This window comes from Doryrhamphus excisus, chromosome 7 (genome assembly GCF_030265055.1).
Source record: "Doryrhamphus excisus isolate RoL2022-K1 chromosome 7, RoL_Dexc_1.0, whole genome shotgun sequence".
Lineage (NCBI taxonomy): Eukaryota > Metazoa > Chordata > Actinopteri > Syngnathiformes > Syngnathidae > Doryrhamphus > Doryrhamphus excisus.
Genome location: NC_080472.1, coordinates 20,137,014 through 20,163,862, shown reverse-complemented (window position 1 = coordinate 20,163,862; position 26,849 = coordinate 20,137,014). Strand labels below are relative to the sequence as shown.

Below are 26,849 nucleotides of genomic sequence, written 5' to 3'. Positions count from 1 at the left end.
AAGTAATAAAATAATAAATCATTTTAGTAGCATAGAGTTGAAATATTGAAAAAAACTGAATATTAAAGCTGTCACTTATAAAATGCTACGGCAATAACGTAATAATATTAGGAAAAGAAAATGCATAAAGATAACAAGGAAGTTGAAATATTTGGAAAATAAAAAAAATGCAAAAACTGAAGAAAAAGGAGCAAAGACTGGAGATTTTTCTCTAAATATATACCAAAAAAATATCACAGTGAAAAAGTTGCATGTTTTCATTTTTCATGATGTGGAAAAAGTTTGAACACCTCAGAGTTTGTGGTTTTGTCCGCAATATACCAAAGAACATACCAAAAGAAGAGGCAGAAATGTCAATCATATCTAATACGTCTATGCAATATCTTATTTTGCATAAAACACAAAAGATAATGACCTTCCTTTCATGGATGACTCGGGATACTCACATTTGAGAGGCTGAAATCAGAGGACATTTACATTTTTTAATAAAAAAAAAACAGATTAATCGCATACCAAGATAATTGTCGATTAATGCGATAACTGATTAATCACAGATGAACTGTTTCAGCTGTGGAGTTCAGCCCAGTTTTAAGTATGTAAATAAAATAATCATAACAACACGGGCTACTGCAGCAACCGATACCCACACAAAAGGTGAAACTCAACTCTGAACCCGCGATGTCACTTCCTGTCTGCCCGGTACTCAGCTGCCCTGGGGAACACATTTATTGTGACACACAAGCGCAAGTTTTATTGACCTTAAATGGCTTATACGGGTTCAATACGAATGTAAACATGACTATAGGGGTGTTGTTTCATGTCTAGAGGGCTCTAATAATGTTAAAACCCAAGACAAACACAGCTCCTAAGTGCTCTTAAAATGACTTTTAAAAGTGCCTGAATACCTGCCTTCTGACGACATTTTAAATACCTTTGCCCTTCGCCCATCATATGTGAAAGATGATGTTTAGCCATGTTCTCAGAGGACGGTCGCCGTAGCAACGTTAGCCGGCCAATCAGGTGTCAGGATGCTGCGCTTCTCACTCAAATATCCAAATTATAGCCAACACCGCTGTTCCCCTTTGAGACTTTTACAGGCAGCCGTAGAAACATCTCACTAACAACAAAAACACAGCGTGGGAATGAAGCCTCCACGATACGTCATTGCATTTAAAGACGCAGACGTTTTTCAGAGGCTCAAAGAGAGAGAGAGAGAGAAAAAAAACAGCAACCAATCAAGATGGGAGTGAGCAAAACATCACTGCCAACACGACATATCTGGGCTCGCCGTGTATTTGCAGGAAAAAAATCAGACGTATTAAATAGCGCGACGGCCATTAATTGCAACGCTTGTGTTTTACTGTGCTGGTGACCTACATCAGCTAAACTAACCACATCCTTTTTACAGCCTTATTTATGACACACTTTAAACATCGCTGACATTTCCACGCCGATTGACAAGTGAGGTTGTTTTTAAGTGAATACAACAGCTTTTATGCGTAGTTGTTGTTAAATGGCTTAACTTAGGAGGAGGAAACGCTATTTTGGCACATTTCCCAATGGAGTTCGGGTTCTGTACTTATAACGCTGCAACGTGAGGAGGAAAAGAGGTGACGATGTCATATTTTTGGTAATGCTTTTCAAGCACAATACGCACAGTTTTGTATTGTTATTTAGGAATTCTACTGGCATAAATGTCATTATTTAAAAAAAAACACCTGGCCGGATTGTAAAAGCGACGCAACTCAGTAAGAAAGTCAACAAACTTCAGGCTAATAATTTACAGCGTTTAGCCTAAATAGCTGTATTAAGTAGCCATAACAACACTGAAATCACAGATTAATACTCCATTTAATTATATTAGACATGCACTGACTCATATTCGACATTATGCATAACAATATTAATCGGCTGCTGGCGACCAAAGTGCACACACAGCAGGGCAACTTCTGGCTCGTGCACTAAGCATGTGGAGCCTCGGCTAGCATTAGCATTAGCATCATACCACAATGACATGCTAAGGCGTGTTGTATTTTTTATTTTTATTTTTTAGCGTTTTTGTGTTTCTTCCATATGTAAAGAAAAAATAATTATCTCCACAACAAGCTCCAGGGTGGACCCAGGAGGCAGAGCAAGCACCCGGCTGCCATCAGGGGAGGAAAAGCGGTGATGTTGAGGTGTAGCGAGGACGCTAAAGCTAATGTCGGCAAGAGTTGTATTTACCTGGAAACAAGACCCGACAAGTCGCCAATGGCTCCCAAAGTGACTAAAAAAAAAAGAAGGTAATCGTGGAGTGCAGTGTCTCTGCCACGGTGCGTGTTGGTGTTATGTACCACGGCCGCGGCGTCACATCCCCTTACCGCTGGGGAGGCGTGTTCAATTCCCCGCGTCAAGCTAGCTAGCGTTGTGTGTTGCTGCCACCGCCGTGACGTCACAAGCACACGCATGCGCAGACGGGATTTGGCGTTTTTAAGCTGTTGCTATGTGGATAGACTGGTTGGTCATGTGACTTGATAAAAATGATTTATTGAGCATCTCATTGGATTGAGATGACGTTTGTTTTTGTGCGACGCCATTACAGAAAGGTAGATTTTGGCTCGGAGTAAAAAGTGTAACGATAACCATAGACTTCTACACGGCCAACAAACTAAGCAGCCGACTTTGTCACGGTGATTTGTGGTCACATGACGAAGCCCCACGACAAAACCACATTTAATATGATGACATTTCCACTTGGATTCCGCGGAAAAAAAAAGTTCAAATTCTTTGCCCCCACGTGGTGGTGACCGCACCGTGGATGTCACACATCCCAAAGCAATGGAAGCAGGAAGCTCATCCTTGGAAAGTGCATCTTAAATGTAGCATGAATAATTTCCACAACATCTTGCCTTGTAATCTTATAAAATGGTGGCACTCAAAAAATATGGGTCACTGGTCATACGGGTCGGTGATTCCCTTTTGTGCCAACGCTATTCCGAGCTGTGTCCGTGCTCCCAGCTGCTCGGGATAGCCTCATGGGGATGGTGACCAGTAGAGGCCTATTTTTAGCTCAGAAGATACAAGCTAAGGAAAAGTGTGACGATAACCATTGAACTTAGAAATTGAGCTTACTGCAAGGCAATAAACTAAACGCGTTATTCACTTATTGATTCTACCAGTACCCATAAAACACCACTAGGGGACAGCATTGCTCTCCATTATGTGTCTAGCAGGCATCTTTAAATGTTTTATTTTAGTTTTATTGTGCACAGTATCAATATGGTACGGATGTCATTGCACTGAGGCTCCATTCATGTTTTCTTCATTTAGATTTTAAATGCAATTTAATTCAAATTTGCTAATTCTTTTGCTAATTTTTCTTTTTTTGAAGATTTTTTGTGAAATTTTCTTAATTTTTTTAAATTTAAAAACATTTTTTTTATTTTTTATTTTGCTAAATTTGCTAGATAAAAATAAATGTGATGATAACCATAGAACCCGAAACAGCTCTTGCCATGTCATCCCACTGAGGCTCTATTCATGTTTTCTTCATTTAGATTTTAAATGCAATTTAATTCAAATTTGCTAATTCTTTTGCTAATTTTTCTTTAAGATTTTTTTTATTTTTTTATTTTTTTAATTATTTTTTTTTAATTTTGCTAAATTTGCTAGTTAAAAATAAATGTGATGATAACCATAGAACCCGAAACAGCTCTTTCTGTGATGCCATGTCATCCCACTGAGGCTCCATTCATGTTTTCTTCATTTAGATTTTAAATGCAATTTAATTCAAATTGGTAATTCTTTTGCTAATTTTTCTTTTTGTAATATTTTTTTTTAATTTAATTTAATTTTTTTAAATTAAAAAAAAAATATTTTACTAAATTTGCTAGATAAAAATAAATGTGATGATAACCATAGAACCCAAAACAGCTCTTACTGTGATGCAGAAAAGCATCTGGCTAGCTGACTTTGTTGGATGTATTGTTTATAAATGGAATATTTCCTTTTCGTTTGACATCTCCAGCGTTGGGACTCACCTCTCGGGGCTCAGACCAGCCTGGATGCGAGTGGCGCTGTACCGCTGTGCCGCCGTTTCGTGCCCGTGCTGGATCTGCCACACCAAGTGTTCGCCCTCCCTGGGTGATACGCTCCGCAGCGGCTGTGTGTACCCGACGATCCTCCTGTAGTCCACTTCTAGGTTCTCCATCGTTTCAGCTCCAAAGTGCTCCATGGTCGGTTCAAGGTCTGCTGTACTCGACTTCCTCAGGTGAAACTGAAAGCTGCATTCAGGGTCCTCCTTGTGCAACAACCTTGAATTTCACAAACAGAAGCTATCTCAGATGTCCTTATCGGTCGGCGTAAGATGTTCCCATGCAGAGACGGAGCAGGCCACCCCGTGTCAACAGGATGCACCTGCCTTCAAAAAAACAACGGCCACCCCCAGGCGTGTCAACGCAGGGCGTCGCCAAGGAGATCCTACCGCTGAGAGGGTGTCACCGTGGAAATGAGCGTCACCGCCGTTTGTAGTCTATGCTCGGTAGAAAGGAGCGTTGCTCCGTGGAAAAGTGGGACAAAGTGGCCTGTGGGGGGGGTTTCAATGGACGAAGTCTCGCTAATCCCGCTAAAGAGGATTTCAGAGTGAAGATGAGCAACGCGGACATATCATATTATTATGTTTTTATCACAGGGACCGTGACTCTATTGACCCCACGGTGAACCCACTTTAGCGTTCTCACTCAAATGGAATAAGATGAGCAAAAGTGCTTGAACGTAACTTTGTGAGGCATCTGGCAACGAAACAAACAACGCACAACGACGCCCCTCGCAAAAGATCAACTCCAGGTGACTTGACTGTTTGTGACAGTTAAGATGGAAAATCCTCTTAAACGCTCCCGCCCCGGCGTTCCCACTGACAACTTCCAACACATGCCAACGGACCCACCCCCCCCTGACCCCCCACTGTGGGTGTCACATGCAGGGTGAATAAGGGACGAGTGGGCTTCGATGATAAGCAGCACACGGCTCTCCCTGATCAGCCCATAATGGCCGTCATGTGCGAGTGTAGACGCAAAAGTCACGAGGCCGCAAACACCAGCATGAATTAAAAGGGCAAACCGCAGCAGCACAAAAAGTGTTAAGACCTGTTGAAAAATGTCAAGAATGTACATTTTGCAATGTTGGATTTTAAGATTTTAAGAGCTTTAAAATGTAAAAAAGTAGAAATGCGAGTGGGACAAAAAATGTTTTTGAGGAAGCAATGTATTGAACTGTGCTGTTTATGAGCACATGCAGCCTTTAAAAGGCAAATGCATTTTTTAAATTAATATTACCAGTATTATATTGTTTAAAAATTAAAAATAAATATAATAAATCATTAGTAATTAAGTTATTTTACTATAGTTAGTCCCAGGTATCGTTTGCCCCTCCCCTCGGACCTTGCTGCACTGCCCTGTAGTGGTGAGCACGTGTCATTGCGCCAAATATGGCATAATGATGATCATTTTTAAAATGATCATTTTTTAAATTAATCTTACCAGTATTATATTGTTTAAAAATTAAAAATAAATATAATAAATTAATAGTAATTAAGTTATTTTACGCGTTAGTCCCAGGCATCGTTTGCCCCTCCCCTTGGACCTTGCTGCACTGCCCTTCAGCGGCGAGCACACGTCATTGCCCCAAATATGGAATAATGATGATCATTTTTTAAAATTAATCTTACCAGTATTATATTGTTTAAAAATAAAAATAAATATAATAAATTATTAGTAATTAAGTTATTTTACTAGTTAGTCCCAGGCATCGTGTGTCACTCCCCTCAGACCTTGCTGCACTGTTCTCTAGCGGCGAGCATTGCGCCAAACATGGCATAATGATGATAATTTTTTTAATTAATCTTACCAGTATTATATTGTTTAAAAATTAAAAATAAATATAATAAATTATTAGTAATTAAGTTATTTTACTAGTAGTTAGTCCCAGGCATCGTTTGCCCCTCCCCTTGGACCTTGCTGCACTGCCCTGTAGTGGCGAGCACGCGTCATTGCGCCAAATATGGCATAATGATGATCATTTTTAAAATGATCATTTTTTAAATTAATCTTACCAGTATTATATTGTTTAAAAATTAAAAATAAATATAATAAATTAATAGTAATTAAGTTATTTTACTAGTAGTTATTCCCAGGCATCGTTTGCCCCTCCCCTTGGACCTTGCTGCACTGCCCTGTAGCGGCGAGCATGTGTCATTGCACCAAATATGGCATAATGATGATCATTTTTTTAATTAACCTTACCAATATTATATTGTTTAAAAATAAATATTAATATAATATTTTTTTAATAATTAAGTTATTTTACTAGAAGTTAGACCCAGGCATCGTCTGTCCCTCCCCTCGGACCTTTCTGCACTGCCCTGTAGCGGTGAGCACACGTCATTGCACCAAACATGGCATAATGATGATCATTTTTTAAAATTAATCTTACCAGTATTATATTGTTTAAAAATAAAAAATAGATATAATAAATATTGAGTAATTAAGTTATTTTACTAGTTAGTCCCAGGCATCGTGTGTCCCTCCCCTCGGACCTTGCTGCACTGTTCTCTAGCGGCGAGCATGCGTCATTGCGCCAAACATAGCATAATGATTATCATTTTTTAAATTAATCTTACCAATATTATATTGTTTAAAAATAAAAAACAAATATAATAAATTATTAGTAGTTAAGTTATTTTACTAGTAGTTAGTCTCAGGCATCGTGTGTCCCTCCCCTCGGACCTTGCTGCACTGCCCTTTGGCGTTGAGCATGCATCATTGCGCCAAACATGGCATAATAATGATAATTTTTTAAATTAATCTTACCAGTATTATATTGTTTAAAAATAAAAAATAAATATAATAAATTATTAGTAATTAAGTTATTTTACTAGTTAGTCCCAGGCATCGTGTGTCCCTCCCCTCGGACCTTGCTGCACTGCACCTCAGCTTTGTCAAATAGGTGAAAAAGCCTATTAATCCAATTCACTTCATATTGTTTTGTTTTTCTAGTGCAGTTTATCAGAAATAGAATGCATCAAAGTGAGATTGGCAGTCCTAGCGGCAGCTGCATGCAATACATACGTAAACCTTTGGTGCTTTATGAAAAAAAAAAGTTCACAAAAGCTTCTTGCGCAACTTCTCTTTTCTCTCTACTTGATTGAGAAAGGCAGGAAATGCACACAGAGAGGAGAAGTATTCCCAACTCGTTTGCACTTCCATCCTGCAAATGAATGATCATCCTGCCGCTTGTGGACTCGTAAGTACATATTTTCAACTCTTCTTCTAACTAAAGCCCACTTTTAAGTAAGATGAAATATGCTGCATGTGAGTACAGTAGTCCGGGTTTACTGTAACATTTCAATAAATGTACTTGTGAAAGTACTCAGAATGATCCAGTGTGACCATCCTCACGGGGGATGTGACATCACGTTACTGCCCACTCTGGGAATTTTCCAGGGATTTCCAAAAATGGATCAGTCAAAGATCCTCTATGTGGCACTCTGCAGGGTTCAATCTGATACAAAAAAAATATTGATACCATTTACCAGCGGACATTTTTGAACAGCATGCCACCTATTGTAAACCTTGTTTGCTAGCATGCTATTAGCATTTTTATAGTGTAGCTACATCGTGGCGTGTATGAATGAGAATTTTGACATGAGTAAAATAACGCACACGACACCATGCTAACAGTTAGCATGCTAAGTAGTGAAAGTGACAACGTCCCTATATCATGAGATGTATATATTTCCATTTGGACATGAGTAAAATAGCGCACACGACTCCATGCTAACAGTTAGCATGCAAAGTAATGAAAGTGATAGGGTGGCATGAGATGTATATATTTACATTTGGACATGAATAAAATAGCACACATGACATCATGCTAACAGTTAGCATGCTAAGTAATGAAAGTGATAGGGCGGCATGAGATGTATATATTTACATTTGGACATGAGTAAAATAGCGCACATGACACCATGCTAACAGTTAGCATGCTCAGTAGTGAAAGTGATAGGGCGGCATGAGATGTATGTATTTACATTTGGACATGAGTAAAATAGCGCACATGACACCATGCTAACAGTTAGCATGCTAAGTAGTGAAAGTGATAGGGCGGCATGAGATGTATATATTTACATTTGGGCATGAGTAAAATAGCGCACACGACACCATGCTAACAGTTAGCATGCTAAGTAGTGAAAGTGATAGGGCGGCATGAGATGTATATATTTACATTTGGGCATGAGTAAAATAGCGCACACGACACCATGCTAACAGTTAGCATGCTAAGTAGTGAAAGTGATAGGGCGGCATGAGATGTATGTATTTACATTTGGACATGAGTAAAATAGCGCACATGACACCATGCTAACAGTTACCACGCTAAGTAGTAAAAGTGATAGGGCAGTTTGACAATGTCCCTATATCATGAGATATATATATATTTACATTTGGACAGGAGTAAAATAGCTAACATGCTAACAGTTAGCATGCTAGCACCTTGCAAGGTAGCCATAAGTACAGAAAGTGCCAAGGCAGGTGTACAGCTATGTAAGTGGGCACCTGCATTATATTATATATATAAGTATTTATCAACACACAAATACAAATGCAAAAACTACTAAACAAGACAGCACATATTTTTGAAAGTATACAGAATATAAAGGAACCGCCGTATTTGGTATCGATACGATCAATATTTGCATGGACACGCCCACTCCATTGAAACCGGATCATCATGCTACAAATGAGGACCACAGGAATCGCTTTCATTTATTAACCTGGAACAGTAGCACACAAACGCGTCTCGTCTTGTTGGAAACCTGTGCGTTGCATTCTTAAAGAAACAGTGAGTCCAGCTTTTGTTTTATTCAACTATTTGTTTCAATGTGGAAAGAACAAAGCGGTGTTTAATTTGTGACGTTCACTTCGTTGTCGTCACCTCTTTAGTTCTTTGGGAGATGTCTCACTGATGCGTTTAAGGTCGCTGGTTAAATAGCGAATGAACTCATGGATTTAACTCATTTTCATTGATTCGTGATATAAAATAGCATCACATTAGTAGCAGATCGTCGTTACTAGTAGTATATTTGACTAGAAGGTGATAATTGAGACACTGTACCGTTGATGGAGTAAAACAGCATTAGACGGTTGACTTTTATGACTCAAATCAATACACGTAGTCAAATCCGTGTGGGATTTCCCACTCGTAATGTAAGATTTACGCTTAGTAACGTCATTTACTGGAATCCTAAATGCATCATTAATACGCTGCTTCCGGATCATGTGACATCAACAATGAGTAGACGATCGTATTATAATAATACTGCTACTATTAATAAGTAAAATAATGATGTATTTAAACAATTATGCATTTAAAATATATATGTGTGTATGCAATAATATTGTAAAAATATACATATATAGTAAAATAATTTTAAAAGGCACATATTATTGTAAAGACATATTTCAAAGGATACTTTAAAATATATGTAATGAAAAATACATGATTTGATTTAAATGGTCTAAATAAATTTTTAAAATATGCAATAATAATATATAATATATATGTTTTAAATGTATGCAAAATAATGTATTTTAAAATTAGAAAAAATAATTAATATATATATATTATGCAATTATATTATTCTAAAACATGTAAAACAATTGTGTTATGAATAATACAAATTTTAAAATGCAATAAAAATAATTATTGCAAAAATATATGTAAAATAACAGTTTTAAATACACACAAGATAATTATTTCTATAAAAGAATGAAATAACTATATAATAAAAATAACATGCAATAATCCAAAACAGGTAAATACCATGAAAAGTGACTTACTGGACATTTTTCACCAGAGATTGGTCGGTGCCCATCTGTTGCCATGGTGGTGTCGGCCATCCTCAGGCTGTATTTCTTCGGCACCGCCGTGGCCATCTTCACCTTCATTTTCGGACTGACCGACTCCGTTGGCGGCCTGATGTACGTGCAGGACCATCGCTGGATCCGGGACATGGAAAGGGGTCCCCTTGCACAAAGGCAGCTTTCGTCTTATCACCGGGGAGGATCTTCTTCTGCAGACAAAGGCGGAAAGACATGATGATGGAGGGACATCTTTCACCTAGTAAAACACTTTGAAATGTGTGGCAGCTTTTAAATGTGACAGAACTGCAGTACTGAAAAGAGACATATTTGACATTGCGTAAGAAATACTGCGGCTGAGCCAAAGTACCAAAGAAAAACATTAAGAGTGGTCCGCCTGCTTTGTTGTTTGACTTCTTGTTCCAGGTAGTGTTTACTTTCATTAGATCACCTTTTTTTTTCTGCGGGGGAAAATAAACATGGCAAACTTTGACACAATGTTGTGTTATCATGACACAAAAGAAAGCGCAATTCCCAGCTCATTCCCAGCTGGAATGATAGATGTTTTGAAAATGTACATTGATATAGTTGAGGAACTTTGTGTACTGCAGGATACGTCACTCCAAAGGTACATTCAATTCAGAAAAGTGTGACACGCCCTTCATAAAGTGGGATTTACTCAGCAGCAAAAACTATAGTAGTTGTTTATTGAGTCTTTTAGAAGTACTAGTAACAGTGATATCACTGCAATGAACAATCATAAATAAAACATACTTATTTTTGTACTACTAAAACATGTGTTTGTGTACTGAAATTCCACATTTGGTTACTGCAATTCTACATTTTGTTACTGTATAGGCTATTGTTTTTGATGTACATATATTTACACTTATTTTGCGCTGCACCTAAATATAAAAGTGTCCTTTTATGTTTGTATTCTTATTCCTTGTTTTATTTTTATCCTTTTCCTTATTATTATTTTTACTATCTACAAAAAGCACCGTGGAGTTGCACTCAAATGTCGTTGTATGCAATACAATGACAATAAAGGCGATTCTGATTATGATTACTAAAGGGCGCCCTCCTGTGGACATTGATGCCTACTACAAGCTAACAAAAGGAAAGTGGTCTAAAACTGTAAACTAAATTTGTATTTGATGATATTTTTTTGTACTAAATGTACTAAACTATTTTTTGTGTAGTAAAATTGTAATCAAGTAACTGTATTTTACTCGAGTAGAGTATTTTAGTAGACCTGTTGTAATTTTCGCCTTTGGATTTACTTATTTAGCGTTACTCAATGGCGCCCTCTATGGACAAGAGTTTCTATTACACTATAATTGGGGGAATTGGAAATCGGGGTCCCGTTCGTGATGATTTATTGTCTTTTAAAAGTCTGCAACGGTTCAAGTGGAGCCCACATGTCGTCCAGGTAGGTCACACGGGGACACTCTCCAGCAGGTGAGGGGGATGCGGGTTTAAGCACCTGCTGGAGAGCACCCAAGCCTCCACGCAGCACTTTCCATGTTAATGACCCGTCCTCCCAGCTCTTCCCTCCCCACTCCCACGCCTGCCGGCAACGCTCACTGCACTTACTTACTTGTGGGACTCGTTGCTGCCCACGGACACCTCCAGTGGGGCTCCTGAGTGGAACTGGCACCGGTCATGGTCTGGAGGGTGGTGGTGGTGGTGGTGGTGCTCGGCGGCCTGCTGTTGATTCATTGCGGGGAGGGGCGCGTCATGAGGCCGAGTTTTGGCCGAACTGGGTTGGATGCAGCGCGGAGTCAAGTCAGGAGAGACGCTGGGACTTCCAGGGCTTCCAGCGGGGCTTCCTTTGAGTCTTGCCGGGTCAGCCTAACACCCGAAGAGCACGAAGTTCTGGATGACAACACTCATGAGGTGAGGGTGTGTTTGAATTGCGTGGAATGTCCACTTTGGTGAATGGGAAAGGGGGGCAAAGTCCATGTCCTTGATTCAGTATAATGTGGTGTCTTTTTGCTCTTAGACAGGTTTTAACGGTGATGATGGCTCTTATGTGATCCTCACGTGGGTGGGTGATGGCACAGGGGTGAGTATCGCAACCAGATGCAAAAGAAAATCACATTTTAATCTAAAAAAAAAAATTATATTATATATATATAGCCATCAAGGCGGCACGGCGGTCTAGTGGTTAGTGCGCAGACCTCACAGCTAGGAGACCAGGGTTCAATTCCACCCTCGGCCATCTCTGTGTGGAGTTTGCATGTTCTCCCCGTGCATGCGTGGGTTTTCTCTGGGTATTCCGGTTTCCTCCCACATTCCAAAAACATGCTAGGCTAATTAGCGACTCCAAATTGTCCATAGGTATGAATGTGAGTGTGAATGGTTGTTTGTCTATATGTGCCCTGTGATTGGCTGGCAACCAGTCCAGGGTGTACCCCGCTCTCTCCAGCGACCCTCGTGAGGAAAAAGCGGTAGAAAATGAATGAATGAATATAGCCATCATTTTATGCTAGTATGTGTTCCGTGAGGCCCAAAAACAGTCATAGTCTCTTCATTAGCCACGTATACATGGACCCAAATATTCCAATTGAATTCGGCTTATTTGCTCAAACGGAAAGAATGCAACCTTTGTATACACCTCACTCCGAAAAAGAAAAGTGCCAATCCGAATGAATATATAATCGGATTCACCGGGATGGAATATTCCTTTCCCCAATCCGATTGAGGTATCTTGTACCCGCACAAAAACGTAAAAATTGTCAGACTGCGTTCTTCTTCGTGGTGTTTTTCTTCTTCTGTTGTTTATTGGCGGTTGGCAAGCAGCTTTCGTGTGCATTAGCGCCATCTGTGGAACAGAATCTAAACCCTTCTATACGCCATTCACAAGTCCACTTTTATTAAAAAATAAAATACATATCTATATAAAACATGTCCCGAGTTTAATTATAAAATATTATCAAGATTGAACTTTATCTTTTCCTGTTCCCGGGTGCGTTCTTTCAGCGAATGCTGAGATATGACGTAACACGCAGCTCCAGACGTTGGAGGCGAGCAATCGGCACTGGACTGCTAAGGAAAGTTTGTTTTTGATTCAAATTAAATTTCAAGACTGGACGAAGGAAAAACTGGGAATACGGAATTATTCCAACAAGTGGAAGAAAAACTTGAGGAAGTCGGTATCACGTGATGTTGATGTTTACGTTTTACTGCGAATGCCCCATTGACTATTCTGGTTGATTATAGCGACGCATGTAGACAAGAGATTGGAATATTCCTTTCCATGTATACCATTGCTTTCGGAAAGGTCATTCGGAAAGATTCCATTCGGAAAGAGAAAAACACCTCATGTAAACGTGGCTAATGAGTCACACAAAGCCAACAAAGGAGGGAGCGATGGGCACCATGCCAGGCACAACTGGGCTTATACTACTAGAACTATTGAAGGTCCAAACAGGACAAGAAGTCCAAGCAAGTGAGTGAATCCTCCTATAGCATAGGAGACAGAACCAGTGTCTCCCAGCTACAAAGTCAGTTCCAAGACAGCCAAGGCGAGGCGGGGTACACCCTGGACTGGTTGCCAGCCAGCCAATCACAGGGCACATATAGACAAACAACCATTCACACTCACATTCATACCTATGGACAATTTGGAGTGGCTAATTAACCTAGCATGTTTTTGGAATGTGGGAGGAAACCGGAGTACCCGGAGAAAACCCACGCATGCACGGGGAGAACATGCAAACTCCACACAGAGATGGATTGAACTCAGGTCTCCTAGCTGTGAGGTCTGCCCGCTAACCACTAGACCACCGTGCTGCAAAGCATGTATCTCCCAAATTTTTCTTTAATCAGAAATGGTAATAAAACTATTTGGGGCATCCACAAATCCATGCTAGCCTGTTTAGCTTTTGATGCTAAAAAGGTAACAGGTCAAAAATAATGAGCTTGAATAAAAGTTAGCATGTTAAGTTCACGTCCAGCAGAAGAATTCGTGTAAAAAGATAATGCTTCCCAATTAGCATAGTCTGGAGTAGGACCAACCGAAGTCCATGTTAGCTTGATCTTTCTCACATGTAGGTCATCCTGGTCTTGTCCACCATCAGCGCCCCCATAGACACCTTCCTGGAAGGCGGTTCCTCTCGACTGTACAGAAGGTGGGTGGATGGTACATAAAGAAGTTAAGCATGACACATATGACATACGACAGTCATCACGTGACCGCCCCTTTCTCATCAGTACGGATTACGGCAAGTCCTTCCACGACATCTCTCACAGCATCAACCACACCTTCATCAAAGAGGAGTTTGGCGTCAGCGTGGGACCAGGAAGTTCTGTGAGTTATTACTTGTGGCTTCTAGGGGCATTGAACGGGGGGGGGGGGGGCTCAGTCAGACTAGATAGAACAGCCCTAGACTAGGTGATTTTCAAAGGCTAGGTGGGAGACACACCAGTCAGACTTGATAGGACAGCCCTAGACAAGGTGATTCTCAAAGGCTAGGTGGGACACATACTAGTCAGACTAGATAGGACAACCCTAGACGAGGTGATCCTCAAAGGTTAGGTGGGACACACCAGTCAGACTAGATAGGACAGCCCTAGAGGAGGTGATTTTCAAAGGCTAGGTGATATACACCAGTCAGACTAGATAGGACAGCCCTAGACTAGGTGATCCTCAAAGACTAGGTAGGACACACACCAGTCAGACTGGATAGGACAACCCTAGACAGGGTGATCCTCAAAGCCTAGGTGGGACACACATCAATCAGACTAGATAGGACAGCCCGAGACGAGGTGCTCCTCAAAGGCTAGGTGACACGCACACCCGTCAGGCGAAATAGGACAACCCTAGACGAGGTGACCCTCAAAGGCTAGGTGGGACACACACCAGTCAGACTAGATAGGACAGCCCTAGACAAGGTGACCCTCAAAGGCTAGGTGGGACACACACCAGTCAGACCAGATACTAGATAGGACAGCCCTAGATTAGGTGATCCTCAAAGGCTAGGTGGGACACACCAGTTAGACTAGATAGGACAACCCTAGATGAGGTGACCCTCAAAGGTTAGGTGGGACACACACGTCACACTAGACAGGACAGTCCTAGACAAGGTGACCCTCAAAGGCTAGGTGGGACACACCAGTCAGACCAGATAGAACAGCCCTAGACAAGGTGATCCTCAAAGGCTAGGTGGGACACACACCAGTCAGACCAGATACTAGATAGGACAACCCTAGACGAGATGACCCTCAAAGGCTAGGTGGGACACACACCAGTCTTGGACAGCTCCAGACAAGATTGGGCAGCTCGAGACTGAAAGCTCGGTGCAAGAGCCAATCTATTTAATCTCCAACCTGAGGCTCACACTGAATCCGGCGCGGCTCCGTTGCAGCTCCGATCGGAATCGCCGCTGCGTCTGGTGGCGACACTAAAACAGGAAGTGACAATCCCGATGCTATGTTTGACTGACAGGTGATACTGGCAGCAGACACCCCGGTGGTGGACCATCCAGGAGGCATCATCTTCACCTCCACTGACGCCGGCGCCACCTTCCGCGTCATTCAGCTCCCCTTCCACTTGGCACAACCCATCACTTACCACTTCCTCAACCCAGACTACCTCGTAGCGCTCAGCATCGACGTGAGTGTGTGTGTGTGTGTTTGTGTGTGTGTGTGTTTGTGTGTGTGTGTGTGAAGGCCTCGGAGAAGAAGCTAAACATACCGTGTTGCTGTTCCTGACTTGCAGGGCGGTCTGTGGCTGTCTCCGGACTTTGGTGCCAAGTGGACAAAAGTTCATGATGGAGTGCATTCCTTCTCATGGTGGGAATAAACAGGAAGTCAATCACAACACAGACCACTCCCCCTTTTTTTTGTTGCTTTCTGTGATCAATGGCCGTCTTTCCTTTAGGGGCGCCGGTATCAACTTGTTCTTCAGCTGCAGCAAAACTGACACAAGTAAGTCAAAAAGTTCCAGTATCACAATTTTTGGGCGGCACGGCGGTCGAGTGGTTAGCGTGCAGACCTCACAGCTAGGGTTCAATTCCACCCTCAGCCATCTCTGTGTGGAGTTTGCATGTTCTCCCCGTGCATGCGTGGGTTTTCTCCGGGTACTCCGGTTTCCTCCCACATTCCAAAAACATGCTAGGTTAATTGTTGACTCCAAATTGTCCATAGGTATGAATGTGAGTGTGAATGGTTGTTTGTCTATATGTGCCTTGTGATTGGCTGGCTGGCCACCAGTCCAGGGTGTACCCCACCTCTCAGCATGAAGACAGCTAGGATAGGCTCCAGCACCCCCACAACCCTCGTGAGGAAAAGCGGTAGAAAAATGAATGAATGAATGAGTTCTCCTCCTATTTTGTGTGGAAGTGGTAACTTTTTGGCTTCTTATTTTGTCTTTCCCCACCCTCGGACATCTCTGTGTGGAGTTTGCATGTTCTCCCCGTGCATGCGTGGGTTTTCTCCGGGTAATCCGGTTTCCTCTCACATTCCAAAAACATGCTAGGCTAATTAGCCACTCCAAATTGTCCATAGGTATGAATGTGAGTGTGAATGGTTGTTTGTCTATATGTGCCCTGTGATTGGCTGGCGACCAGTCCAGGGTGTACCCCGCCTCTCAGCCTGAAGACAGCTGGGATAGGCTCCAGCACCCCCCACAACCCTCGTGAGGAAAAGCGATAGAAAAATGAATGCATGAATGTGTTCTCCTCCTATTTTGTGTGGAAGTGGTAACTTTTTGGCTTCTTATTTTGTCTTTCCCCACCCTCGGACACCTCTGTGTGGAGTTTGCATGTTCTCCCCGTGCATGCGTGGGTTTTTCTCCGGGTACTCCGGTTTCCTCCCACATTCCAAAAACATGCTAGGCTAATTAGCCTAGCGGTAGAAAATGAATGAATGAATATGGTCATGAATAAAAACAATAATAGTAGCCTAGTAGTTAGCATGGTGGTCGCACAGTCAAGAGATCTGAAAGATCACATTCCAAAAATATGCTGCACTGTATTAAGTATTTATAGTACATTGTGTAGTAGTTGTAGTAGCATTGAATATTTGTCAATATAGGCACCTAAAGTGGATTTTGTACTTGTGTTTTTAGTGGATGCAGAAGAGCGAGGAGATTTACAGCTGAAGAGGACAAAGGACCTCGGGAAGACCTTCACCATCATCCACGAGGACGTCTTCAGCTTCGGGTACATCGGAGCCTTTCTGTTCTTCTCGGTCATGGAAGACACGGTACCGCATCTTATTTTTCACACATCAACAAAAAAAGTTAGCATTTACACAACGTATGTTATCTCCCTGCCAGCGGTCCCCCAGGGTCATGTATTTTTCCTCCGACCAAGGAGACACTTTCAGTCGGGCGCTACTTCCTTCTGCTTCCACTGAGCAGGTGAGCGTTTTTAAATTTGAAGCATGAAGAAGAAAAAAATGGCGGGTGGGTGGGGGGGTTCCAAAGAAATGAATGATGAGCAACTGCTAGTACAATTCCTACATGGAGTTAGCATGTGTGATGTGGTTGGAAGCACGTTTAAGCAAGTCATCACGTTCTCTCCTGCTCATGTTTGCTTCCAGTTTTACTCCATCTTGGACGGCGATGAGGACATGCTGTTCATGCATGTGGACAATCCTGGAGGTAAAAACAAACAAATACATCATATGGACTCTCAGCTCACCTTTTTTTCTGTTGTTGTAATGGAAAAGCTCAACGGCAAAAGCGTGAACCGGTTTCACCGGTTGTGGCTGCCGCTGACACATCATTCCTTTCGTCCACGGCACAGCTGGACGGTGTTTGCTTTCTCAGGCCGTCCTGCTGGCAGCCTCTCTGGCATCAAAGTAGGGAAGAAAAAAAGAGATTAAAAGTCATAATTGTCAGATTGATGAGATAAACAGTCAATTATGAAATACGAAAATAATATGAGATAAAATGTCAAAATTGTGAGATAAAAAGGACAAATAATGACATAAAATGTCAAAATTATGAGATACAAAGTCAAAATTATGAGATAAAATGTCAAAATTATGAGATAAAAAATCTAAATTATGAGATAAAAAGTCAATTATGAGATACGAAAATAATATGAGATAAAAAGTCAAAATTATGAGGTAAAAAGTACGAATAATTACATAAAATGTCAAAATTACGAGATAAAAGTACAAATAATGACATAAAATGTCAATATTATGAGATAAAAAAAATCTAAATTATGAGATAAAAAGTCAATTATGAGATACGAAAATAATATGAGATAAAAAGTCAAAATTATGAGGTAAAAAGTACAAATAATGACAAAATGTTACAAATATGAGATAAAAAGGACAAATAATGACATTAAATTTCAAAATTATTAGATAAAAAACTGAATTATGAGATAAAAAGTCAATTATGAGATACGAAAATAATATTAAATAAAAAGTCTAAATTATGAGATAAAAAGTCAATTATAAGATACAAAAATAATATTAAATAAAAAGTCTAAATTATGAGATAAAAAGTCAATTATGAGATACAAAATAATATTAAATAAAAAGTCAAAATTATGAGGTAAAAAGGACAAATAAGTACATAAAATGTCAAAATTATGAGATAAAAAAATCTCAATTATGAGATAAAAAGTCAATTGAGATATGAAAATAATATCAGATAAAAAGTCTAAATTACGAGGTAAAAAGTACAAATAACGACTTAAAATGTCACAATTATGAGATAAAAATGACAAATAATGACATAAAATGTCAAAATTATGAGATAAAAAAATCTAAATTATGACATAAAAATTCAATTATGAGATAAGAAAGTAATATTACGAGAGAAAAAGTCAAAGTTATGACATGAAATGTCGAACTTTTGCGATAAAAAGTCAAAATTATGAGAAGTCAGTTATGAGATCAGAATATTACGACATAAAAAGTAAAAATTATGAGATCAAAAGTCATGTTTATTTATGTATATACAATGCCCTTCATCACAAAAGAGCCTCCAAGGGCTGGTAAATAGCCGGCAACAATCTGACATCTGACATCTGATCCCGGCAAGGAAAAACTCACTTCCAACTTCTCCCATTCGCCTTCGGAGTTGAGATGAATGGGAGAGATAGCGAGTAGGATTTATTTACAATGTAAACGGGCTGACAAATGTATCTGGAGATCATACACACACTCCCATTTGACCTTGACACATTTCTGAGTATCATTTACAGAAGGTCATGTGATGCGATGTGATATTTTACCAAACGTCAGACACCTACTTCGGAACCATGTACACGTCGGACGACCGCGGCATCCTTTTCTCCAAATCCCTGGAGCGCCACCTTTTTGACGGGCAGAGGAAGAGCGACTTCCGGAACGTGACGTCGCTGCGAGGTGTTTACCTCACCAATAAACTGGACCAAGGTAAAGGAGCTGACACGAGGGAGGACAGCCATCATATTTCATATCATATAGAAATGAAAATAAGTTAGAGTAGTCAGTGTACAGCAGAGTGTTTGTTTTTGTCATAATTCCAACCCTAACGTTCAAAACCCATTTTTCCATGACATTACCTTAACGCTGCATCAAGTCTCACACGATCGAGTGAAAATAAGTTCTCCTCCCATTCCGTGTGGAAGTGGTACTTTTCTGACTTTGAAATATAAGGACTGTACTGTTTTCTCGTTTTTTTTTCAGATGGACGAATACGATCGGTCATTTCCTTCAATCGCGGAGGAAGTTGGCAGCAGCTTTCCAAACCCGGGAACGTAGAATGTGGACAGGAAGTAAAGAATGTGTGTCCCGTGTGCTTCGGACATAGCAGATATGTATTTTGACGCTAATGACGCTCTTTTGACTAGTGCAAGCTTCACATTCACGGAGAACACAGTCGCATCAATCGCATCGTGCCCATGCTCCTCATGTCCGAACCCACCGCCGTCGGTCTCGTCATCGCCCACGGTAGCCACTACTTCGACTCCGTCCTGGATCAGTGTTTTAGTATTTTGACTCTCACGTCTTCATTAGGCACCGTGGGGGATTGCCTGTCGTCCTCGCAGCACCCGGATGTCTTTGTGTCATCAGACGGGGGCTACAACTGGAGAGGGACTTTAAGGGGTCCCCATCACTACAGCATACTGGACTCTGGCGGTCTTGTGGTGGCTGTGGAGGCTCAGCGAGAAGGACAAGTCAAGACCATCAAGTACTAATACGCACTTTTGTGTTAAGACCAAAACATGCTAGGTTAATTAGCGACTCCAAATTGTCCATAGGTATGAATGTGAGTGTGAATGGTTGTTTGTCTATATGTGGCCTGTGATTGGCTGGCCATCAGTCCAGGGTGGACCCTGCCTCTTTCGCCCGAAGACAGCTGGGATAGGCTCCAGCACCCCCCACGACCCTCGTGAGGAAAAGCGGTAGAAAATGAATGAATGAATAAATAACATAAGATTGTTCCTTGTTGCACGGCGCTCGAGTGGTTAGCGCTCAGACCTCACAGCTAGAAGACCCGAGTTCAATTCCACCCTCGGCCATCTCTGTGTGGAGTTTGCATGTTCTCCCCGTGCATGTGTGGGTTTTCTCCGGGTACTCCGGTTTCCTCCCACATTCCAAAAACATGCTAGGTTAATTAGCGACTCCAAATTGTCCATAGGTATGAATGTGAGTGTGAATGGTTGTTTGTCTATATGTGCCCTGTGATTGGCTGGCGACCAATCCAGGGTGTACCCTGAATGAATATTGTTGGAAGCTAAATAAAACAGTAATTATAATAATAATATACTTTTACAATTAACTATTACAAAAAAAATTATATATTCTCGCAATAATAAACTTGGAATATTAATAATTAATAAAAATAATAATAAAAATGAATTTTAAAATTATTAAAAATAATGTAATTTTAGTAGCAATTTTTGGAAAATTAGGTTGAGGGGAAAAAGTGCTAAAATTGATAAAACAATGTGGCCCATGCTGGAAAAAGTTAGGACACCCCTGACTTACAGTCTCCCGTTAGCCAAACATGCAACGTCCACACAGAGAATATAGGAAGGTGATTTGAACCTCGGACAAAACGTACACATGCAAACCAGACTTCGGGGGGGTCGTCTTATATTCGGACAATACCTTAACACTCCCCCCCGTCCTCAGGTTCTCCACAGACGAGGGGCGGTGCTGGAAGTCGTACAATTTCACAGAGCAGCCCTTCTTCTTCGCCGGCTTGTCTTCCGAGCCGGGCACCAAGGCCCTGAGCGTCAGCGTTTGGGGCTTTCGTCCCGAAGACGACGGCCAGCCCATGTGGGTTGCCGTCACCATCGACTTCCAGAGCCTCGTCACTAGAGAATGTGAGTTTCGGAAATGCCGGGAAAACCCTCCGGAAAGAACCTCCAGAGCCTACAATGTGATGTTCCTTCAGGTGATGAGCAGGATTATGAAGAGTGGTTGGCTCATTCGCCGCAGGGAGGAGCTTCAGAGATGGACGGCTGCGTCTTAGGCATCAAGGAGACGTACAGGAGGCGGAGGAAAGAATCCGTGTGCAGGAACGGTCGCGGTTTCATCCCGAGGAAGAAGGAAATTCCATGCTTGTGCACCAGAGAGGACTACTTGTGGTGAGAACGGCAGCATTGTGATGTCATCATGAGCGTCCATTTTGAACTTTCTTCTTCACAGCGACTACGGCTACTACCGCCATGTTAACACGTCCAAGTGTGTGCCACAGCCCGATGTCCACAACAAAACTTTGGAGACGTGTCTCAACGGACAAGAGGATGAGCTCTTCACGGCGGGGTAACGGATGCTCCTCATGAAAATCCCAGCAAGCTCCGACATCTTGGAAGCTTCTCTTGTTGCCAGGTATCGGAAAGTCCCAAGCGACAGATGTGAAGGGGGATTTTCTCCTCAACTGGCGGTGCAGACCATCATAAGACCCTGCGGTGTCAAGCCCACCTCCAATTCACCGCCCACACGCTCCGAGTTGCCAGTTAGCCATTTTGACACACCGGTACGTCGGATATCGGTTCTTCAGGAACTGATTTAAAGGCTCTAGCAGATGTGTCCCGTTTAAATGTTCCCAGCGGGAGAGGATGGTGCTGATGCTGGTGTGCGTCGGAGCAGGCGTCATCGTGGTGGCAGCGGTCGTCTCCGCCTTCATAGCCATCAAAAGAGGCGTTTACCGCAACAGGTGAGCCACTTCTAGAACACACCTGACGGGGTTTTAGGAACCGGACCACTTTCAGCTCAGAGTTTGAACTTGCAGGGCACCCGACTATCGCTTCTCCAATCTCCAGAGTCAAGATGACCGCAGCGGCGTCGCAGGGGACCTTGAAAGCGCCACCAGCAGCAACGGAACAAGCAGTCCACAGGACTCGGATAATGTAGATACGACTGGCATCCTTTACATTGATTTATATGAAAAGAACTGATTGCTGCATGCTGTCTTTTTTCAGCTAAATCTTCTGCAGTGAAGTTCACCCGTCGGACCATAAGACTCCAGGAGGGTTCTTTGGCTCTACAGGACAACCACAGAAGAATTAAATATATTTATTTATTGACATTCATGCAGTTTATCGCTTTATTGTCTTTTTAAAAAGAGTCTTTGTATTTTAATATTGAAAATAATTGATATTTATCTCGTTTTATATTGATTTTTTATATATTAATTACTTATAAATGATGAAATTTAGTGTGGAGTAAAAGAAACGCTAAAGTGTGCACTTATAAAATAATAAAAATAAAACCAGTAAGCGTGAAAACAGCTGGTAATCAAATCAGTTAGCGGTCCTCCGAGAACACAGAGGGCGCTGAAACGTCTTTTCACCTTTAAAAAATAAGCGAAGAAGAGATTTTGCGGAAGTATGAAAGATCCTGTTTGGAACAGACGTCTCACTGACAAACAAATGTTTTTATTTGTATTTTTTTTAATTAGTCAAACCTATACACGCCGATTGCACCTCATTCTGTATCTTTATTTTAGAGTTGTTTCGAGTTTGTGTTGAAACGACACAAAACCACTGCCTGTGATATTCTCTTCCGCCTTCCTTCAATGACGAGAGTGGACGCTCTTGTTGGAGTAAACCAGCTCAGTTGTCATTTCAGGAGTCCACCGCGGAACAGCTGGCTGTTGCTGCTCTTCAACTTGTAAGTAAATAAAATACTTTTTTGTTTTTATGTTTTTCTTCACTAAACCGCAAATATTTTATTACTTTAAATGGAGCTCGTCGGTCGTGGGTTTGTAAACGCCGGTTGAGAAACTCGGTTACACACACACATAACCGTAACGTCAGTTGTGACTTCAAATAAATGAGTTTTTGATGTCAAATCATGATAATTATATCAATATCGACGTCTTTGTTTTAAAGTTTGTAATGGTACGACTGTTTAAGTGTGTTTAGTGACTTTCAAGTGACACCCAAAAGGATGCTTAACTTTGTGTGGCAGCTAGCCAAACGGCCAATAGCGGCTACCTCCGTCTTGTTTACAGGCGGAAGAAATCATCTTTAGTGTGTTTGGGTTCCTCTTTAAGGTGGTCAGAAGTGGCTGGAGGCGACTACAATGTTACGGACTGGAGGTAAACGCACGAATTGCATCAATTTTATGAACCTTTAAATGCATGACGAGTGTGTGTTTGGTTCCCTCTGCAAGGTATTCTGAAACTAGCAGCAGTCGTCTTTGCGTTCCTCCTCGCCATCTATTTGGCTTTCCAGCTGCTGGAGGTCAAGATGGATTTCAGACTGGGCAGCGGGATGGGTGAGTGACGGGGAAGAGGAAGTCTGGATCTTGAAATCTCCTTGAGTGCATGGTAAAGAAAAGAAGCAGTTAAAATGCATATAATGGGACGCACCTATTCCACCTATGAAAAAAAAACACTGCTCAATTTACATAATGTGATCTACATATTAACAAAGCTACAGTGACATTATTATTATTATTATTGGGGATCACAATAGATGAAAATATGAGCTGGAAACCTATAATATTACAAATATACAACATAAGGTAGCCAGAAATATTTCAGTATTGAACAAAGCAAAATTTCACTCCACATTCTTTATTGTTCTCTGGTTCTACCATATCTTACGTATTGTGTGGAAATATGGGCTAATAACTATAAAAGCAATCTTCACTGGCTAAATGTACTGCAAAAAAGGCCAGTAAGGATAATTCATAATGCCGCCTACAAAGAACATACTAACTCCTTATTTCTAAAATCACAAACTTGCTGATATAGTTCATCTTCAAACAGCTAAAATAATGCATAAGGCTAAAAATAAGCAATTAGCTAAAAATGTCATCCAATACTTCTCTACAAGAGTAGGAGAAATATGATCTCAGGGAAGAACTACATTTGAAACACCCATTATGTCATTGTATGGTCATATTTTTTTAAGTAATAAAAAATGTAAGTATATTAGGAAAGCAGGAAGTGAACAAAAAAATTTAAGTAAAAAATAAAGATAAATTAAACTATATTAGGAAGTGAACAAAAAAAATTTAAGTAAGAAAAAAAAACTTAAACTATATTAGGAAAGCAGGAAGTGAACAAATGTAACAGTTACTGATTGTAAAAGTACCAGATGGAGGGGTAGGATTTAATAAGCTTTGCTTCTTCCTATTCCTTTTGGACATGTGGAACTGTGAACTGATTATGGGATGCACTCAATTGTAATCTGATGCATGTTCAAATGAAATTAAACCATTATCATTACTATTATTATTAACATTGTTACACCCAAGAACTATGTTACTGATAAGATATGCTTGTATTAGTGCTGACAATGAGAAATTCCAGGGTGTAGTTACCCCTTTCCACACCATAAGACACAGCAAAATGACAGACGTGTGTTTATGTCTCTTAAGGATTTTGAATTATGGGCAAAATTATTTAAAAAAAGTGCACTTTTCCTTTAAATGTGTCTTCTTGTCTTGTCCTCTAGTTAAATCCGTACCCGAGAAGGAAGGCTGTAAGTATGTCTTACTTTGTTGCTTCATAGAATTCCTCTCATTTGATTACTGTAATGGAAATCTGTCCCCCCCGCAGTTGTCAAACCAGTCCGGTACAAATGTGGGCTTTCTAAGGCGTGTCCCATGGGACACTTTGCGTTCAAGATGGCGAGCGGCGCTGCCAGCGTGGTGGGGCCTAAAATGTGCCTGGAGGACAAACTGTAAGCGATGGTCGTAAATGGAACAATCATCATCATCGCCGTGTTTGATGAAGGTGTTGGAAGTGTCAAGTCACATGTCTCAGCCGCCTGTCATGTTGTTCCTTTTCAGGCTGATGAGCGGCCTGAAGAATAACGTCGGACGAGGAATCAACATCGCCCTCGTCAATGGTATCAAAAGTCACATTTGAAGAGTCTTGTGTTGTTTATACACAACAAAAATGTCTCCCACAGGACGAACAGGGGAGCTGAACAAGACTGAGTACTTCGACATGTGGGCGGGAAGTAAGAAGTTTCATGGGTTCTTATGGCGCCATTAAGAAGCGGCATGTAGCGTTTCACTGCGTGTTCCCTTCCCTAGATGTGGCCCCCCTCATTCAGTTCCTGAAGGGAATCCAGGATGGAACGGTCGTCATGATGGCATCCTTCGATGATCCCTCCACCAAGTAAGAAATGCCGTTTCCTGTCATCATCCATCCATATTGTACCGCATATCAGTGGTCGGGTACCAGGGGGAGGTAGTCTAAGTCGCTGCCCCGGCAGATCCCGCACCGTTCCCAGGCCAGTGGAGAGTCTCTCCAGTCTCTGGGTCTTCCCCGAGGCCTTCTACCAGCCGGAAGAGCCAGCTTATTCATTCCAAGATCGGACCGCCAAGGTCCCTGCTTTTGTCTGCCACCCCTCACCAACGTGGGGGGTTGGGGACACCTATGTTGCCTGGCCGGGTCCCATAGGTCCAGGCCTGGGCACTAGAAAAGGGTGCACGATAACGCCAGGGACCTCCATGGCGCCACACCAGCTGCTCTGAGTGTGTGCCCGAATACGGTGCACCTTGCTGGGCCACACCAGGTGGCTCCTCCCCATCTGTATTCTGGTTCTCCTGACAGTAGTTGTAATGTCAAGAATAGGACAAATCAACAGGTACACTTGGTCAGATACACATTTGTTCAAGTCCTTCTTACCTCGAAATGTGTATTTTTTTATTTTAAAAGATCAGATATCGGTTATAAAAAGTTATGGGTATGGTTTTTTTTTTTGGTAAAAAGAGAAGATATCAGATATCATCTATACAAAAATGTTTGTATTCTTGGTTTGCAGGCTCAACGAAGAAGCCCGGAAACTGATTGCCGATCTGGGAAGCACAGCCATCACTAACTTGGGCTTCCGGGATAACTGGATCTTTGTCGGCGGGAAAGGAATCAAGACCAAGAGCCCGTTTGAGCAGGTAATGTGACGCCATGTTTGGTTTTTAGGAATTCACTGGGAAGACACGCTTCACAGAGGCTAAGAATATTATTAGTAGTAGTAGTTGACGACAAAAATGATGTAAGTGCATGCCTGTGATTGTTGTCCTTCATCAAGGTCATTGTATTCTCAGGCCATTGAATCCATCCTGACTGTTCAGGACAGTCCTATTAGTGACGTGTAGCACAAACTCCTAGCTTTAGGGCCCTTTTAGCCAATCAGAAGTCAGAAGAAAGTTGTTTCTGGAAAAGGCACCACAACAATAAGCACCTAAACGCAGCAAATTCAAGTTAATGGTGATAAATGGTAAATATTTGTTAGAAACTATGACCAAGACCAATCAGAAGCTAAGAGAAAGTTCTTTTCCAGCACATCAAGAACAGCGCTGACACAAACAAGTTTGAGGGATGGCCCGAGGTCCTGGAGATGGAAGGCTGCGTCCCTCAGAGGCAAGACTGACCTGTAACCCTCCCATTCCTCATCCGATGGCGTCCGTCCGCCTTTTTATCCCTTAATCCGCCATCCTCAGTGCAGTGAGCCTCTTTTACACTGACAATCTTCCGAATGGCTGCAGGTAGCGCACACTGATGAAAGAAGGGACTTGATCTTTTGT

The 26,849-nt window shown here is 41.5% G+C and overlaps 2 protein-coding genes and 1 long non-coding RNA gene across 16 annotated transcripts in view; 1 reads left to right on the top strand and 2 right to left on the bottom strand.

Moving 5' to 3' along the window:
* Positions 1 to 11,979, bottom strand: part of impdh1b (IMP (inosine 5'-monophosphate) dehydrogenase 1b) — a 23,103-nt gene extending 11,124 nt beyond the window's left edge. For 2 of the 10 annotated variants that reach the window (XM_058077165.1, XM_058077167.1), the window contains exons 1-3: positions 11,494 to 11,977; positions 9,873 to 10,105; positions 4,020 to 4,292 (exon numbers count right to left, since the gene is read on the bottom strand). In XM_058077165.1, coding sequence (XP_057933148.1) covers positions 4,020 to 4,292; positions 9,873 to 9,907 — 308 coding nt within the window. In that variant the 5' untranslated portion in view covers positions 9,908 to 10,105; positions 11,494 to 11,977. Of the gene's footprint in view, positions 1 to 931; positions 2,200 to 2,223; positions 2,449 to 4,019; positions 4,293 to 9,872; positions 10,153 to 11,493 lie in introns of those variants that run through there. The other 8 variants (XM_058077171.1, XM_058077172.1, XM_058077168.1 and 5 more) reach the window with 7 other exon arrangements.
* si:dkey-159a18.1 (sortilin) lies at positions 11,499 to 22,389 on the top strand. 4 transcript variants are annotated; one of them, XM_058077162.1, is made up of 21 exons: positions 11,499 to 11,792; positions 11,899 to 11,961; positions 13,953 to 14,029; positions 14,112 to 14,208; positions 15,346 to 15,513; positions 15,619 to 15,692; positions 15,781 to 15,827; positions 16,969 to 17,105; positions 17,179 to 17,262; positions 17,445 to 17,505; positions 19,110 to 19,262; positions 19,536 to 19,624; positions 19,700 to 19,799; positions 19,866 to 20,040; positions 20,988 to 21,181; positions 21,253 to 21,445; positions 21,507 to 21,623; positions 21,690 to 21,837; positions 21,911 to 22,017; positions 22,093 to 22,210; positions 22,283 to 22,389. In XM_058077162.1, exons 1-21 carry the CDS (start codon positions 11,559 to 11,561, stop codon positions 22,298 to 22,300), a joined length of 2,454 nt encoding a protein of 817 aa, XP_057933145.1. In that variant the 5' UTR covers positions 11,499 to 11,558; the 3' UTR covers positions 22,301 to 22,389. The 4 variants fall into 4 exon arrangements, with proteins under 4 accessions (XP_057933145.1, XP_057933146.1, XP_057933147.1 ...); XM_058077163.1 differs by having other exon boundaries at positions 19,536 to 19,633; positions 22,124 to 22,210; XM_058077161.1 differs by having other exon boundaries at positions 11,500 to 11,792; positions 19,536 to 19,633.
* LOC131132029 (uncharacterized) overlaps positions 18,779 to 26,849 on the bottom strand; it is a 77,750-nt gene continuing 69,679 nt past the window's right edge. The window contains exons 4-5 of one of the 2 annotated variants that reach the window (XR_009130295.1): positions 23,436 to 26,849; positions 18,779 to 22,344 (exon numbers count right to left, since the gene is read on the bottom strand). This is a non-coding gene — a long non-coding RNA (uncharacterized LOC131132029). The other variant, XR_009130294.1, reaches the window with a different exon arrangement.